The sequence below is a fragment of the Tamandua tetradactyla genome, chromosome 12 (assembly GCF_023851605.1).
Source record: "Tamandua tetradactyla isolate mTamTet1 chromosome 12, mTamTet1.pri, whole genome shotgun sequence".
In the NCBI taxonomy this organism is placed as follows: Eukaryota; Metazoa; Chordata; class Mammalia; order Pilosa; family Myrmecophagidae; genus Tamandua; species Tamandua tetradactyla.
In genome coordinates, this window is record NC_135338.1 from 51,818,016 (window position 1) to 51,836,389 (window position 18,374).

The 18,374-nt window shown below is 43.0% G+C and overlaps 1 protein-coding gene across 4 annotated transcripts in view; it reads left to right on the plus strand.

The window, feature by feature from the left end:
* Nucleotides 1–18,374, plus strand: part of DGLUCY (D-glutamate cyclase) — a 167,206-nt gene that overhangs the window by 101,944 nt on the left and 46,888 nt on the right. For all 4 annotated transcript variants that reach the window (XM_077123342.1, XM_077123343.1, XM_077123339.1 and 1 more), the window contains 3 exons: nucleotides 765–924; nucleotides 2,660–2,861; nucleotides 5,774–5,924. In XM_077123342.1, coding sequence (XP_076979457.1) covers nucleotides 765–924; nucleotides 2,660–2,861; nucleotides 5,774–5,924 — 513 coding nt within the window. The remainder of the gene's footprint in view (nucleotides 1–764; nucleotides 925–2,659; nucleotides 2,862–5,773; nucleotides 5,925–18,374) is intronic.

Consider the following 18,374-nt stretch of genomic DNA (forward strand, 5'->3'; position numbering starts at 1 on the left):
TCTCACCTGCCAGACGACTAATGTGAAAAAGACAGCCAATACCAAGTATTGGAGAGGATATGGGGCAACTGAGACCTTCATGCTCTACTTGTGGGGGTGTAAATTGGTGCAACCATTTTGGAAAACCATTTGGCAGTATCTCCTTAGCCTAAGTGTATACATGCCCCATGACCCTAGGTATAAGCCAAACAGGAATGCATACATAGGTACCCCAAATACACCCCGGTTCATGGCAGCAAGCCATTTGTAATAGTGTCATTTGTACTTTTCCAGTGTCCCTCAGCAATAGTTTGGGTAGACACATTGTGGTACATTCGTATAATAAAATGCCTTACAAAAAAACATACATTCCATACAACAATGAGATTGAACCAATATTTATTAAATGCAACAATATGGATGAATCTCACAAACATATCATTGAGTAAAAGAAGCTAGGCTCAGAAGACACATATTCGATTATCCCAATATATGAAGAACAGGCAAGAGTAGACTGAAGTAGTTGTGGTGTTGGGGTAGTTATCTTCCTTGATGGGGAGGGGGGCGCTGAGAGGTTGGAAGGGGCACAAAGCTAGTTTCTGGGATGTGGATAATGTCCTGTTTTTTGCCTGGGTGCTGGTTACATGGGTGTGTTCATATTTTGAACTCTCATCAAGCTTAAGATATGTGCCCTTTTCTGTGTATGTTAGATGCCAGTTAAAAGTTAAATTAAGAAAGGGTTGCCAGGAAGCAACTGTCTGTGCACTTGCCCCCACTCTCACCAGACCCAGGGCTCCTGCCGGCCAGTGTGGTGGTCCTGCACAGGTCCCTCGCCCCAGCCTTCGAAAGGTTCTGTCAGGCCAACAGTGTTCCCCTGCCCCTGCTGGGCCGAAGCAAGCCGGGCAAGTGGACATCGCCAGCCCTGGGTGGTGACTCAGGCACCAGGTAAGAAGCTCAGGTTACCAGGGGTTAAGTCTTGGGTGGTCAGAAGCTGCAGCCAGATGTCTCTGTCATCAGGGACTGACATCTCTAGCCCCGGGAACCCCAAAATGTCTGGCATGGAAACTCACTCATGATTGTGGCTCAGGAAAGTGCTGTCCTGTCAACCCCCATTCCCACTCTTTCCTCTAACCTTATGCCTTGCTCCTGCCCTGGACAAAATCTTTGGAACCACCAAGAAAGTCCAGCCCTGGAGAAATCCCACTGGTATTACCATCCACCCACATAATCACCCAAGCCAGAAACCTGTCTTCACGGGAATAAGAAGAAAATAAAAACACTTGTAGTGCCAACACTGGGATATGGACCTTGCTAGTCTCTTCGTGTGTGTTCTCCCAGGCTTTTGTAAATGCCCCTGCCCATTCTGCCCCAGTGGAGCCTCTCCAGTGAGGCAGCTTTCTTCCACTGTCCTGCTCAGGCTGACATCTCTCATCCAGGTTATCACGACCTCTTAACTGGTCTCCTGGCCTCAGGCTCATCCTCTCCACACTGCCCACCCTCCTCTCCATCTTCAACTCTCCCACCAGAGTGACTTTCATCTGATCATATCACTCCTCAATTTAACATTATTTAGCGCCTTCTCATACCTTCCCCCTTAGTCTGATATCAAGACTGGTGGTGGCCTGGCCCCTGCTCAGTTCTTCCCCCCCTTGACACTCCAGGCATCCCCAAGCCACAGGACCGAATCACTTGAAAATGTGGATCAGCTGGGGTGGCTGAACAGCCTGGGGACAGGAGGTAGAAGACCTAAGCTCAGCTGAAGGACATTATGCTTTTATCCTTTAGTGAACTCCAGAGGAGGAAATGTCCCACAGAGGCCCTGCCTGGGCCCAAGATTGGCTCATTTATGTTTTTCCCTAGTGCTTCCCCACCTGCCAACTTGGAGACTCCTAGAGCAGACCCTCCAATGGGCCATAGTGTTTGATGCTTCCATGCTTTTCACATACTGTTCCCTTTCCTGGGATGTGCATTTCTCTTTGTCCATCTGGGAAACTCCTATTTATCCTTCAAGACCCAGCTCCAGCACTTCCTCCTTTCTCCCTTCTCGGTGTCAGTGCTCCACCTAGACTGCAAGTATCCCTTTTCAATGTGGTTGCATCAACCAGTGTAGGGCTGTGAGTCGGGTAGGAGACATAGTCTCCTATGGGCTGGGACATTGTCCTCTCCCTCCCTGTAGCCCTACTGCTTACTGCCTGCCTGGCATGGAGGAGCTGCTCTGTAAATTATTTTAGAGTCAATGAAGAATAGACTTGTAACCAAAGAAACCCTTCAACCCCACAAAAGTTTCTCTAAGGAAAGAAAAAGTCCTCACCCACTGCTGTCACTAAGAGATTCCTTGAGACACACATCCTCTGTCCCTCTTGGTCTGCCAGCCCTGCCTCAGTGGCAGAGAAGGCACGATTGTTTTTTTCCTGATGATTTGGCTGGTCTCCGGTTGAGGTTACAGGAAATATGATGGGGGTGGGGGGATGGATTCGTTCTATACATGCAGTCTCCGATGTGGTGAGATTTAATAGTGCCAGTAATGCCCCCTGCTGAAAACTATGTCCCCTACATCGGTGCCAGTGGCTGAAATGTCAACACTAGATGTTCTCTTCCGTCTCTCAGTTTTGGTTAAAAAGACAGCATCATGGCCATATTGAGGATTTGGGGGCCTGTCAGCTTTCCTTTGTGTCCCCAGGACGGGCTGTCTCCAGTTCTGGAAATACGAATTCGGTGCCTGCACGGGCAGCCTGACCTCCCTGGACGAGTACTCGGAGCAGCTGAAGGACATGGTGGCCTTCTTCCTGGGCTGCAGCTTCTCCCTGGAGAAGGCCTTGAAGGAGGTGGGGCTCCCCGGAAGGGGCTCAGCAGATTACGGCCATGACGTGGGTGCCTACAAGGTAGGGACGCAACCCACATGGGCTGAATGACTTGAAAATGTGGGTCAACTTGTATTTTCCTGGGGTGTAGACAGCCTGGGCACAGGAGGCAGGAGACCTAAGCTCTAACCCCAGCTCAGCCACTTTCTAGCTATGCAACCCAGGACAAGCGGGTTAACTTCTCTGAGCTCATTTCCTCAGCTGAAAAATGGCATCAGTGGTCTCTGTCTGCCTCACCTCTAGGACAGCCGTGAGCACCCAGTGGGAAGCATTCTGCAACCTTGAGATTGAGTCCAACCCTTTTGAACAGATCCTTGCGGCTGTGAAAACCAAACCAGTTTACGATTTGCCTGGCTCTTTTAATGTCAGCACCTCCACGAGATTTTTGGAAATCCTCCCTGACTGAGGTAGGGAGGGGGGAGTGTCAACTCAGGGAGAATGAGCCTGGCTCTCTACTTGTCCAGGGATTTGAGGCAGAGCCTCGGCCAGGCCATCAGGGGCTGCATTACATCTGGGCCATGTCAGGAAATCTGGGTCCGGTTCCTGGCTCGCCGTGGCTGTTGGTAGTCACCAGAGAAGCACAATGGCCTCTTGGGTGCTGCCAGGTGCTGCCTCTCTGCTGTGTCTCTGAGGCTTTATTCCAGCTAGTACGTGTCAAGGCAAGAGAACTAGATTCCCTTACCCCACTGACCCCTTTGGGGTCCTGGGCTCTTTAATTAAAGACTGAAAATCTACCCAGCTCCATCAGTGGTCAGCCAGTGTACACAGCCGGCCTCCGTGTTTCTTACCTTATGGAGGACTCAGACTGGGGATTTAATCTTGGGCTCCGGGACATTTTTTAAAACTTGCCTGGTTTGGACTCATGCCAGAGAGGCTGGCACTGCCCCTGTTGAGAAATGAAGCTGCCCACGGTGTTTGCTGCCTTTCCTGAAGCAAGGGCCCCAGCAGTTTTCTCGAAGCTGGGGAAGGCTGGGGGCTGAGCCGCAGCTGCTGGGGGGCCCCAGGCTCCGGCCCTAGCACACACCATCTTCTGTAAGAGCTGGGACGGCCTCTTGGCTCATCACATCCAGCCTTTCCTTTCAGATGAGGAAACCAAGGTTTAGGAAGAGGAAGGGTCTTGTCCAAGTGCCAAAGCCAGACTGGAACCCAGGACTCCTGGCTCCCATCTGTGAAGCATCGATAACAAGAGCTGCGAACACCAAATGCTGCCCACGAGAGATGTTCATTTCTCAGCTGCTAAAACAAACACCATACAACGGGTTGGGCTTCAGAACAAAGACTTATTGGCTCAGGGTTTCAGAGGCTGGAAGGCTTACTTCCTCCCAGGCTCAGTATCATCTGGGCGCCCGAGAGTCTTTGGGGTTCCTTGGTTTTTCTGTCACATGGCAGTGCACATGGCGGCGTCTTCTTTCTCTTCCCGGTTCTGTTGACTTCCAGCTTCTTGCTTCTCTCATGACTTCCCTCTCTGTGACCAAATTCCTTTGCTTGTGAGGACTTAAGCCATCGTGGATCTAGGACCCCCACCACTCCATTCAGTTGGGGCACACGTTAGCTAATAACATCTCCAAAAGTCCTGTTTACAAGTGGGTTCACACCCACGGCACCAGGGGTTGGGACCTGAACACCTGGTTCACTGCCCAGTGCTGCCCATTTTAATGCCCACCATGGCAGCTGCAGTTAGCACAGCCCCCTGGTGTTGCCGGTCACCTCACCGCCTCCAATGGTCACCATGGAGCTTTCAGTCAAATATTGATGCTGTGCCCGTTGGCTCCTAGGAGACATGGCCAGGCAGCCATCCTGACTTCAGTGGGGGGACCGCAGGGAGAGAAAGTGCACCGCCGCCCCCGCCCCCCCCCCCCCCCATCGGGAGGCACCTCAGCCTCAGGGAGCACTGACTGAGTGTCCCTGGCCTGCCCCCTCCCAGATACCAGGTGGCAGACATGCCTGCACCTCATCCTGCCACCAGGGGTTAACTGCGAGACCTGCAGCAGCAGCCAAGACTCTCCCAGGGGATTAAATCCGGGCTCTGTCCTAGATCTTTTGTAAACCCCATTGTAGGGTCCAGAAACTACTCAGAAAAAAAAAAAATCTTTTCTGGCAACTTCTGTTGAGGCAGGAGTGAGGCGAGACTTACTCAGGGTCTCAGAACAGGTCTCTGTCCCCTGTGTGGGTGCAGGACGCAAAGGAGGCGCCTTCTCCTCTGACACCACGACCCCCTTGCAGCCTTCTGCCTCTGATTCTCCCAGAGGCTCTTCTGTGGTCCATGAGCCCCCTTGAGGTCTGTGGATAAAATTCGGAGGGGCCATGGAACTGGGAGGGGGGGGAGATAAAATTAATTTTTTTTTCATACCCTGTAAATGAAGTTTTAGCATTTCCTTCGGTTATGAATGGGAGCAATAAGCTGGGGTGGTATTTGCTGACCCTTTAACTTTGTGGCTGCCAAAAGAAATCAGTTTTTTCCATATCACATTACTGTTTTTCCAGATGCCACAAAAGGGTCCTTTATGTTGATTAGTACCTCAAAATCACCATGGTTATTAGTTCTGCCATCTTGTTCCTTAAGCTGTTAATGAGGAAGCACATATATTGCTTCATTACTTCTTTTCTTAATTTGATAACTGCATTTATAATATAATTCGCTTTCTTTGTAATCCTACGCATTTCATTTTATGCATTTAAAATGTTATGAGCCCATAGCATCACCAGACTGCCAAAAGGGACTGTGGTACACAAAAAAGTTAAGAATTCCCTTTTTAAACCGGTAATTATCAGCAAACATAGCTGTCTCTGTGACACATGAAAGTAGAAGCTATGTTTTTATCATAGCTACTGGTACCGCCTCCTTCATTCAGCTGCCTTGAACTCTTGGTACTCAGGGCTTGGATCTGGATTAATTCCATTTTTTAAAGTTTTTTACTTGATTTTTTGGTCAGACAGCAGTGCCTTGCACCTCCATTGCTGGCTTTTGCTGCCCTCTGGTGGTCACAATGAGGCCCATTCCCAAGGACAAGCTGGAGAGGCTGGTGCAGGCCAGCGCCTCCATCGGCGGTGAGCACGGACAACCCATTCACATCGGTGCCCCAGGTGAGTGTCCGCTCTCATTCGTGATTTCAACAGCCTCCCGTGGACTTGGACTTGAGAAGCAGGCAGAAACTTGCTACGATCTGATCCTGGGTCCTCACGGCTTGTCCTCCTCGTTTCCCAAGGGTGTTAGAGCTAAAGGTCCTAGACAAGACCCAAAGACTCCAGCAGCAGCACAAGGGCTGGTTTTCACGTACTCCCTTAGAATTGAAGGTGCTCCCCTTGGCAGAACTAGTCAGTCTCACCCATCAGCGATTTTATAAAGATAAAGCTCCTGCCAACTTCAAGTGAGCTTTGGGTGGGGGAAGCTTTGGGTGGGGGAAGAAAGGCAGCAGAGCTGTTTGCCCTGAGACTTGGGCTGCTTGTTCAGTGGCATATCTGGGCAGGGGAAGGCTTTGTCCCAAATGTTAATTCAGATGAAAATCCACTGGTCCTAGTGTATTAACTCAATCCAGGGCTCAGTAGACATCTCCCAGGGTGCAGAGCCAAAAATCTGAAAGTTGCCCAGGTTGCTTAGTGGCTCTCAGAGGGTCTGATGAGACTTTGGAATGGGGCCTTAAGTGAGAGTCAGAATTCTGGGTAAATGAATGTGGTCAGCTGTGTAATAAAATCAGATAAAATCATAAATTATGGAGATATGTAATCAGCACTTGCTACCTTCATCATCAGTATCATGGGACCACCCAAGAGCAAAGTGTCTGCTGAACTGTTTTATCTTTAGGAGGGTAGATGGGGCAAACGCATTAATCTTTGCTGTGCTTGGCAGGACTTTTTTAAAACATTTTTTAAATTGTGAAATATAACATATATGCAGAAAAGTATGAAATTTCAAAGTACAGTTTAACAAGCAGTTATAGAGCAAATTTAAAACTATGGTATAGGTTACAGCTCAATAATTTCAAGTACTTCCTTCTAGCTGTTCTAATACAATAGAAACTAACAAGAAATATCAATATAATAATTCAGTAGTCCCAATCATTTGTTAAATCCTATCTTCTCTGTTACAACTCCTCCTTCTCCTTTGATCTTTCTCCCAATCTTCAGGGATATTTGGGCAGTGACCGTTCTAACTTCTTCATGTTGAAAAGGGGTGTGGACATTGTGGGGTAGGGGGATGCAACTAACTGGTGTTCTGGGAGACACTGGTGCCTCTGGGTCTCAGGGCTTATCTGGCATAGGAGTCATTTGGAGATTTCAAGTTTCTGAAAAATGAATTTAGTGAGTAGAACTTTTATAGAGCCTCAAATAGGGCCCTGGGTATTCTTTAGGGTTTTCAGGAATACTGTTGTTGGGGCTTGGTATACCATGGTAACTTGAAACAGCTAGCTGAAGCTTTTATAAGAATAACCTCTGGAACAGCCTCTTGACTATTTGAACTCTTTTAGGCACTGATACCTTATTTTGCTACATCTCTTTTCCCTCTTTTTGTCAGGAAGGCATTGTTGATCCCATGATGCCAGGGCCAGGCTCATCCATGGAAGTCATGTCCCATGTTGCCAGGTAGACTTACATCCCTGGACATCCTGTCCCACATTAACAGGGAAGGTAATGAGTTTACGTACAGAGTTGGACTTAGAGAGAGGCCATACCTAAGCAACAAAAGAGGTTCTCTGCAAGTGATTCTTAAGCGTAACTATAGGTAGGCTTAGCTTCGTCATTACAGAAATAAGTTTCATAAAAGCAAGCCACAAGATCAAGAACTTGGCCTATTCACTTGGGAGTCCCTAATGCTTGACAGAGTATCAGGAATTTTCCAGGTGGGGAAGTTTAAAAGTTCCATATTTTTTTCACCAGTCCCTCAAGGACTTTGTCAGTCCTTTTTAATTATCTGCCCAACATACTTTGGAATGTATCAGGATATTGCATTAAGCTATACAAACTTAAAAGATCTCATTCTCTAGTCTAGGCTCCATGTGTTTAAGGTTGTTTAAGTGAACTGGCCAGACAGGGTTAAGTTAGATTGTGTGCTACAGAAAATTTAAATTTTGAACAAAATTAAATAATCTTTTTCTTTGGTCTCAGACAGAAAATGAAGTTCTAAAATATAGACAATGTCATCCTTTATCCTGTATTCTGATTTACCTTAGTCCCAACAAAATCAGCTTTATTCTGATCTCTAACTGAAGTCTGATCTCTTTTTCAGCTTCTTTAACAGTTGCTGTATGGAATAATCTTGACTTTCAGAGCTGCGAAACTCTAACTCTGGGTCTTAGGTGTCACAAGTTCCAGGAAAATACCAGGTTATGCAAATATAGCACAGCATCTCAGAATCTAGACATAACACTTAAAGCTCAGGAATAAATGTGACTACTGTAAGAGTATTCAATCGAGGCCCTAATTTTCTTACAAGTATTTTCTAAAGGAAACCAGACAATATCTGTCCTTTTATTTCTGGCTTATTTTACTCAACAGAATGTCCTCAAGGATCATTCACTTTGTTGCATGCCTCATGATTGTTCCTTTTGGTAGTTGCACAGTATTCCATTGTATGTATACACTACAGTCTGCCCTTCTGATTCTCAGTCGATGTACCCTTCGACCACCCCCATCCATTGAGTATCATGAATAATGCAGCCACAAACATCAGTGTGTAAATGTCTATTCAAGTCCTTGCTTTCAGTTCTTCCTAGCATATTCTTAGTAATGGTATTGCCTAATTATATGGCAGCCCTATATTTAGCCTTCTGTGGATCTGTTACGTTACCCTCCAGAGGGGCTTCACTGTTCTGCTACTCTACCAACATTGAATAGGTATATCTCTCGCTCCACGTTTTCTCTCCAAGTGCTTGAATCTTTCTGTTTATTTATTATTTTGAAACTGCAAATTTTGTTGAGATATATTTGTATTGCCTATATTCTATTCAAAATAAACAGTCTCACAGTATCTTCACTTAGTTGTACAATCATTATCACTCCCATTTTAGACAATTTTCATTGCTCCAAAGAGAAAAGAAACATATAGACACACCCACACCAAAGAGAAAACCCCAAACACCCCACAACTCTTATTCCCCCTCCCATTATTTACCCATAATATTCTTGTGATACTGAAGAGGTATTCCTGTTAAATATAGTCCACATCATACACCAGGTAGGTTTTCCATATACTTTTTGTACAAGTGTCATACCTTTCAAGTAGTTCATGCAAGAACTTATTTATATATGTAGTGCTAACTCAGTGAGATACATGACTTTAAACAGTCCCTTTCAATCTTATTCACCTTCAATATGGCAACAAAAGAGGTTCTGAGCAACAAAAGAGGTTCTCTGGAAGTGACTCTTAGATGCAAGTATAGGTAGGCTTAGCTTCCCTGTTACAGAAATAGGTTTCGTATAAGCAAGCCTCAAGATCTATTACTAATACTACTACTATTGCTATAGATATTACTATTACTATTACTTATAACCTACTAACGAACTACCATCACCTCTATGCGTTCCCATACATTTAAGTTCAACCTCGTTAACACGTCTGTACATATTAGGTAACCACACCCCCTCTCTAGCTTCTGGCTATCTCTAGGTCCCCTATAGTCTTCCTTTTATGATTCTGAGTATAGATTTTCTAGGGAGTCCATATTAGTGAAGTCATACAGTATCTATCCTTTTGTATCTGGCTTATTTCATTCAGCATTATATCCTCAAGGTTCAACCATGTTGTCATCTCCTTCAGGGCCTCATTCTTCATTACTGCTACATAATATTCCATCAGATGTAAATGCCATATTTTGTTTACCTACCTCATCTGTTGATGGACACTTGGTTTGTTTTCATCTTTTGATAATTGTGAATAATGCTGTTATGAACATTGGTGTGCATATGTCTGCTCATGTCACTGTTTTCACATATTCTGAGTATCTACCGAGTGGTGGAATTGCCAGGTTGTAACGTAACTCAATGTCTAGTTATCTGAGGAACTGCCAAACTGTCTTCAACAGCAGCTGTACCATTATACATTCCCACTAGCAGTGGATAAATGTTCCAATTTTTCCACATCCTCTCCGACATTTGTAGTCTTCTGTTTGTTTAATAACAGCCATTCTTAAGGCTGTGAGCTGATATCTCATTGTGCTTTTGATTTGCATTTCCCTAATAGCTAATGAAGATGAACAGCATCTTTTTTTTTTTTTTTTTTTTTTTTTTTGCATGGGCAGGCACTGGGAATCGAACCCGGGTCTCCTGCATGGCAGGCGAGAAGTCTGCCTGCAAAGCCACTGTGGCCCACCATAGGTGAACATCTTTTCATGTACTTTTTAGCCATTTGTATTTCCCTTTTGGAAAAATGTCTGTTCATATCTTTTGCCCATTTTATAATTGGGTTGTTCGTGCTTTTGTTGTTGAGTTGAAGGATTTCTTTATATATCCTGGATATCGAACCCTTATCAGATACATGGTTTCCAAATATTTCCTCCTATTGATTTGGCTGCCTCTTCACCTTTTGACTAAGTCTTTTAAGGCACAGACACATTTGATTTTGAGGAGTTCCCATTTATCTATTTTTTTTTCATTACTTGTGCTTTGGGTGTAAGGTCTAGAAGCTACCTTCTATCAGTAGGTCTTTCTACTAGGAGTTTTATCTTACTGGCTCTTATATGTAGGTCTTTGATCCACTTTGAGTTAATTTTTGTATAGGAAGTGAGGTAGGGTTCCTCATTCATTCTTTTGGCTAAGGATATCCAGTTTTCCATGCCCATTTATTGATGAGACTATTCTGTTCCAGTTTAGTGGATTTGGGGGCTGTGCTGGTTTGAAAGGATTTCTGTGCTTTAGAAAGGCCATGTTTTAATTCTAATCCCATTTTGTAAAGAAAGATGTTTCTTCTAATCCTTATTCAGTATCCTATGTTGGGAACTTTAATTAGATTATCTCCATGGATATGTGACTCAATCAAGTGTGGGCATTAAACTTGATTAGGTGGAAACATGAGTCCACCCAGTCAGGTGAGCGTTGATTAGTTTACTGGAATCCTATAAAAGAGGAAACATTTTGGAGAAAGCTGGAGATTCTGAGAGAGCAGAGAATGCTGCAAAACTATGAAGCAGAGAGTCCACCAGCTAGTGACCTTTTGAGAATGAGGAGAGAGCCACAGAGCACAACAGAAGGACGAGAGAACCAGTGTCCACCAGCCAGCGACCTTTGGAGATTAAGAAGGAAAACATCTCCTGGGGAGCTTCATGAAACAAGAGGCCTGGAGAGAATTTAGAAGATGCCACCATGTTCATCATGTGCCCCCTTCCAGCTGAGAGAGAAATGCTGAGTGTCATCATCCTTCTTGAACCAAGTTATCTTTTCTTGGATGTCTTAGATTGGACATTACTATAGACTTGTTTTAATTTGGACAATTTCACAGCCTTAGAACTGTAAACTAGCTACTTATTAAATTCCCCTTTTTAAAAAACATTCCATTTCTGATATATTACATTCTGGAAGCTAACAAACTAGAACAGGGACCTTGTCCAAAATCAATTGATCATAGATCTGGGGGTCTATTTCTGAACTCTCAATTCAATTTCATTGATCAATATGTCCATATTTGTGCCAGTACATGCTGTTTTGACCACTGTGTATAGTAAGTTTTAAAGTCAGGAAGTGTAAATCTGCCCACTTCTTTCTTCTTTTATATATATATATGTATATATATATATATATATTTTTTGTCGATTCAAGGTCTCTTTCCCTTCAAATAAATATAACTAACTTTTCCAAGTCTGCAAAGTAGGTTGTTGGAATTTTGATTGGTATTGTGTTGAATCTGTAGATTAAATTTGGTAGAATCCACATCTTCACAACATTTAGCCTTCCTCTCTGTGAACTGGAATATCGTTCTACCTATGTAGGTCTTCTTTTAGCAAAATTTTGTAGTTTTCTTTGTAGAGGTCCTTTATACCCTTGGTTAAGTTTATTCCTAGATACGTGATTATTTTAGTTGCAATTGTGAATGGAATTTTTTTCTTAATAGCCTCCTCAGTTAAGTCATTACTGGTATATAGAAACATAATTGATTTTTGCACATTAATCTTAGGTCCCATCACTTTGCTGAATTTTTTTTAATGTTTTTTAGCCAAGTTATCATTGGAACTTTTATTTTTTTATTTTTTATTTTATTAATTAACGGAAAAAAAGAAATTAACCCAACATTTAGAAATCATACCATTCTACATATGCAATCAGTAATTCTTAACATCATCACATAGATGCATGATCATCGTTTCTTAATACATTTGCATTGGTTTAGAAGAGCTAGCAGCACAACAGAAAAAGATATAGAATGTTAATATAGAGAAAAAAAATAAAAGTAATAATAATAGTAAAAAAAAAAAAACCTATAGCTCAGATGCAGCTTCATTCAGTGTTTTAACATGATTACTTTACAATTAGGTATTATTGTGCTGTCCATTTTTGAGTTTTTGTATCTAGTCCTGTTGCACAGTCTGTATCCCTTCAGCTCCAATTACCCATTATCTTACCCTGTTTCTAACTCCTGCTGGACTCTGTTACCAATGACATATTCCAAGTTTATTCTCAAATGTTGGTTCACATCAGTGGGACCATACAGTATTTGTCCTTTAGTTTTTGGCTAGACTCACTCAGCATAATGTTCTCTAGGTCCATCCATGTTATTACATGCTTCATAAGTTTATCCTGTCTTAAAGTGGCATAATATTCCATCATATATATATACCACAGTTTGTTTAGCCACTCGTCTGTTGATGGACATTTTGGCTGTTTCCATCTCTTTGCAATTGTAAATAACGCTGCTATAAACATTGGTGTGCAAATGTCCATTTGTGTCTTTGCCCTTAAGTCCTTTGAGTAGATACCTAGCAATGGTATTGCTGGGTCGTATGGCAATTCTATATTCAGCTTTTTGAGGAACCGCCAAACTGCCTTCCACAGTGGTTGCACCATTTGACATTCCCACCAACAGTGGATAAGTGTGCCTCTTTGTCCGCATCCTCTCCAGCACTTGTCATTTTCTGTTTTGTTGATAATGGCCATTCTGGTGGGTGTGAGATGATATCTCATTGTGGTTTTGATTTGCATTTCTCTAATGGCCAGGGACATTGAGCATCTCTTCATGTGTCTTTTGGCCATCTTCTGAGAGGTGTCTGTTCAAGTCTTTTTCCCATTTTGTAATTGGGTTGGCTGTCTTTTTGTTGTTGAGTTGAACAATCTCTTTATAAATTCTGGATACTAGACCTTTATCTGATATGTCATTTCCAAATATTGTCTCCCATTGTGTAGGCTGTCTTTCTACTTTCTTGATGAAGTTCTTTGATGCACAAAAGTGTTTAATTTTGAGGAGCTCCCATTTATTTATTTCCTTCTTCAGTACTCTTGCTTTAGGTTTAAGGTCCATAAAACCGCCTCCAATTGTAAGTTTCATAAGATATCTCCCTACATTTTCCTCTAACTGTTTTATGGTCTTAGACCTAATGTTTAGATCTTTGATCCATTTTGAGTTAACTTTTGTATAGGGTGTGAGATACGGGTCCTCTTTCATTCTTTTGCATATGGATATCCAGTTCTCTAGGCACCATTTAGTGAAGAGACTGTTCTGTCCCAGGTGAGTTGGCTTGACTGCCTTATCAAAGATCAAATGTCCATAGATGAGAGGGTCTATATCTGAGCACTCTATTCGATTCCATTGGTCGATATATCTATCTTTATGCCAATACCATGCTGTTTTGACCACTGTGGCTTCATAATATGCCTTAAAGTCAGGCAGTGCAAGACCTCCAGCTTCGTTTTTTTTCCTCAAGATGTTTTTAGCAATTCGGGGCACCCTGCCCTTCCAGATAAATTTGCTTATTGGTTTTTCTATTTCTGAAAAATAAGTTGTTGGGATTTTGATTGGTATTGCATTAAATCTGTAAATCAATTTAGGTAGGATTGACATCTTAACTATATTTAGTCTTCCAATCCATGAACACGGTATGCCCTTCCATCTATTTAGGTCTTCTGTGATTTCTTTTAACAGTTTTTTGTAGTTTTCTTTGTATAGGTTTTTTGTCTCTTTAGTTAAATTTATTCCTAGGTATTTTATTCTTTTAGTTACAATTGTAAATGGGATTTGTTTCTTGATTTCCCCCTCAGCTTGTTCATTACTAGTGTATAGAAATGCTACAGATTTTTGAATGTTGATCTTGTAACCTGCTACTTTGCTGTACTCATTTATTAGCTCTAGTAGTTTTGTTGTGGATTTTTCCGGGTTTTCGACGTATAGTATCATATCATCTGCAAACAGTGATAGTTTCACTTCTTCCTTTCCAATTTTGATGCCTTGTATTTCTTTTTCTTGTCTAATTGCTCTGGCTAGAAACTCCAACACAATGTTGAATAATAGTGGTGATAGTGGACATCCTTGTCTTGTTCCTGATCTTAGGGGGAAAGTTTTCAGTTTTTCCCCATTGAGGATGATATTAGCTGTGGGTTTTTCATATATTCCTTCTATCATTTTAAGGAAGTTCCCTTGTATTCCTATCTTTTGAAGTGTTTTCAACAGGAAAGGATGTTGAATCTTGTCAAATGCCTTCTCTGCATCAATTGAGATGATCATGTGATTTTTCTGCTTTGATTTGTTGATATGGTGTATTACATTAATTGATTTTCTTATGTTGAACCATCCTTGCATACCTGGGATGAATCTTACTTGGTCATGATGTATAATTCTTTTAATGTGTTGTTGGATATGATTTGCTAGAATTTTATTGAGGATTTTTGCATCTATATTCATTAGAGAGATTGGTCTGTAGTTTTCTTTTTTTGTAATATCTTTGCCTGGTTTTGGTATGAGGGTGATGTTGGCTTCATAGAATGAATTAGGTAGTTTTCCCTCCACTTTGATTTTTTTGAAGAGTTTGAGGAGAGTTGGTACAATTCTTTCTGGAATGTTTGGTAGAATTCACATGTGAAGCCATCTGGTCCTGGACTTTTCTTTTTAGGAAGCTTTTGAATGACTAATTCAATTTCTTTACTTGTGATTCGTTTGTTGAGGTCATCTATTTGTTCTTGAGTCAAAGTTGGTTGTTCATGTCTTTCCAGGAACCCATCCATTTCATCTAAATTGTTGTATTTATTAGCGTAAAGTTGTTCATAGTATCCTGTTATTACCTCCTTTATTTCTGTGAGGTCAGTAGTTATGTCTCCTCTTCCATTTCTGATCTTATTTATTTGCATCCTCTCTCTTCTTCTTTTTGTCAATCTTGCTAAGGGCCCATCAATCTTATTGATTTTCTCATAGAACCAACTTCTGGTCTTATTGATTTTCTCTATTGTTTTCATGTTCTCAATTTCATTTATTTCTGCTCTAATCTTTGTTATTTCTTTCCTTTTGCTTGCTTTGGGATTAGTTTGCTGTTCTTTCTCCAGTTCTTCCAAGTGGACAGTTAATTCCTGCATTTTTGCCTTTTCTTCTTTTCTGATATAGGCATTTAGGGCAATAAATTTCCCTCTTAGCACTGCCTTTGCTGCGTCCCATAAGTTTTGATATGTTGTGTTTTCATTTTCATTCACCTCGAGGTATTTACTAATTTCTCTTGCAATTTCTTCTTTGACCCACTTGTTGTTTAAGAGTGTGTTGTTGAGCCTCCACGTATTTGTGAATTTTCTGGCACTCCGCCTTTTATTGATTTCCAACTTCATTCCTTTGTGATCCGAGAAAGTGTTGTGTATGATTTCAATCTTTTTAAATTTTTTAAGACTTGCTTTGTGACCCAGCATATGGTCTATCTTTGAGAATGATCCATGAGCACTTGAGAAAAAGGTGTATCCTGCTGTTGTGGGATGTAATGTCCTATAAATGTCTGTTAAGTCTAGCTCATTTATAGTAATATTCAGATTCTCTATTTCTTTATTGGTCCTCTGTCTAGATGTTCTGTCCATTGATGAGAGGGGTGAATTGAAGTCTCCAACTATTATGGTATATGTGTCTATTTCCCTTTTCAGTGTTTGCAGTGTATTCCTCACGTACTTTGGGGCATTCTGGTTCGGTGCGTAAATATTTATGATTGTTATATCTTCTTGTTTAATTGTTCCTTTTATTAGTATATAGTGTCCTTCTTTGTCTCTTTTCACTGTTTTACATTTGAAGTCTAATTTGTTGGATATTAGTATAGCCACTCCTTCTCTTTTCTGGTTGTTATTTGCATGAAATATCTTTTCCCAACCTTTCACTTTCAACCAATGTTTATCTTTGGGTCTAAGATGTGTTTCCTGTAGACAGCATATGGAAAGATACTGTTTTTTAATCCATTCTGCCAATCTATGTCTTTTGATTGGGGAATTCAGTCCATTAACATTTAGTGTTATTACTGTTTGGATAATATTTTCCTCTACCATTTTGCCTTTTGAATTATATATATCATATCTGACTTCCCTTCTTTCTACACTCTTCTCCATACCTCTCTCTTCTGTCTTTTCATATCTGACTCTAGTGCTCCCTTTAGTATTTCTTGCAGAGCTGGTCTCTTGGTCACAAATTCTCTCAGTGACTTTTTGTCTGAGAATGTTTTAATTTCCCCTCATTTTTGAAGGACAATTTTGCTGGATATAGGAATCTTGGTTGGCAGTTTTTCTCTTTTAGTAATTTAAATATATCATCCCACTGTCTTCTAGCTTCCATGGTTTCTGCTGAGAAATCTACACATAGTCTTATTGGGTTTCCCTTGTATGTGATGGATTGTTTTTCTCTTGCTGCTTTCAAGATCTTCTCTTTCTCTTTGACCTCTGACATTCTAACTAGTAAAGTGTCTTGGAGAACGCCTATTTGGGTCTAATCTCTTTGGGGTGCACTGCACTTCTTGGATCTGTAATTTTAGGTCTTTCATAAGAGTTGGGAAATTTTCAGTGATAATTTCTTCCATTAGTTTTTCTCCTCCTTTTCCCTTCTCTTCTCCTTCTGGGACACCCACAACACATATATTTGTGCGGTTCATATTGTCCTTGAGCTCCCTGATACCCTGTTCAAATTTTTCCATTCTTTTCCCTATAGTTTCTGTTTCTTTTTGGAATTCAGATGTGCCATCCTCCAAATCACTAATTCTATCTTCTGTCTCTTTAAATCTATCATTGTAGGTATCCATTGTTTATTCCATCTTTTCTACTTTGTCCTTCACTCCCATAAGTTTTGTGATTTGTTTTTTCAATTTTTCTATTTCTTCTGTTTGTTCAGCCCATGTCTTCTTCATGTCCTCCCTCAATTTATCAATTTCGTTTTTGAAGAGGTTTTCCATTTCTGTTCGTATATTCAGCGTTAGTTGTCTCAGCTCCTGTATCTCATTTGAACTATTGGTTTGTTCCTTTGACTGGGCCATATTTTCAATTTTCTGAGCGTGATCCGTTATCTTCTGCTGGCGTCTGGGCATTTAGTCAGATCTCCCTGGGTGTTGGACCCAACAGGTTGAAAGATTTTTCTGTGAAATCTCTGGGTTCTGTTTTTCTTATCCTGCCCAGTAGGTGGCGCTCGTGGCACACGTTTGTCTGCGGGTCCCACCAGTAAAAGGTGCTGTGGGTCCTTTAACTTTGGAAAACTCTCGCCGTGGGGCAGGTTCGCCAGCCGAAGCGGCTTGGAAGAGTGCCAGCTGGCCCGGGGGTCCGAACACGGGGAGGGTTGCTGGCTGCTGCAGCCCAGGAGAGTGCCCGTCCGAATTTCCTAGTCGGCCCGGGGCGCCAAGCGTGGCGGGAGGGCCCCAGCCGCCACGGCCCGGGAGAGTGCACCGTTCCCAGCTGGACCAGGGAGTCACGTGTTTGGAAGGGACCCCCCCCCCCGGTCACCGTTCTCCACGGCCTGGAGATTTCCGATCCAATTCTCTCAGTTGGTCCGGGGTGGCACGCGTGGTGGGGGCGCCAGCTGTCGCGGCTTGAGGAGACCGCCTGCCCAATTCTGCCAGCTGGCCCGGGAAGGAGGAGGGGAGGGACTCCGGCTGCTTGCCGCCCCACCCGGGGAAGCCCGCGCCCCTCGGTGATCTTACCGGAGCGGGTTCTCCCAGCCAGTCAGCCGTTCCAGGATGGGGTATGCTGTCTTTTTGATCTCTGTCGTGGCTCCAGGAGCTGTTCTGTATCGTTTCTACTCCCCTAGTAGTTGTTCTGGAGGAGGAAAGGTGAGGATGGCAAGGCTGTCGAGGACAGTGGCGGAGGAGCCGGTGAAGGCGGAAGAGGGCACGGTGGTGGTTGGAGAGCTGCTGGAGTAGGAGGAGAAAGGGAAGGATAAGATGGCGGAGGGAGCGCCGCCGGAGAAAGAGGAAGAGGAGGGCTAGATGGCGGCGGGAGCGCCAGTGGAGAAGGGGGAAGAGGAGGGCTAGATGGCGGCGGGAGTGCCGGCGGAGAAAGGGGAAGAGGAGGCCTAGATGGCGGCGGGAGCGCCTCCAGCGGAGAAAGAGGAAGAGGAGGGCTAGATGGCGGCGGGAGCGCTGGCGGAGAAAGAGGAAGAGGAGGGCTAGATGGCGGCGGGAG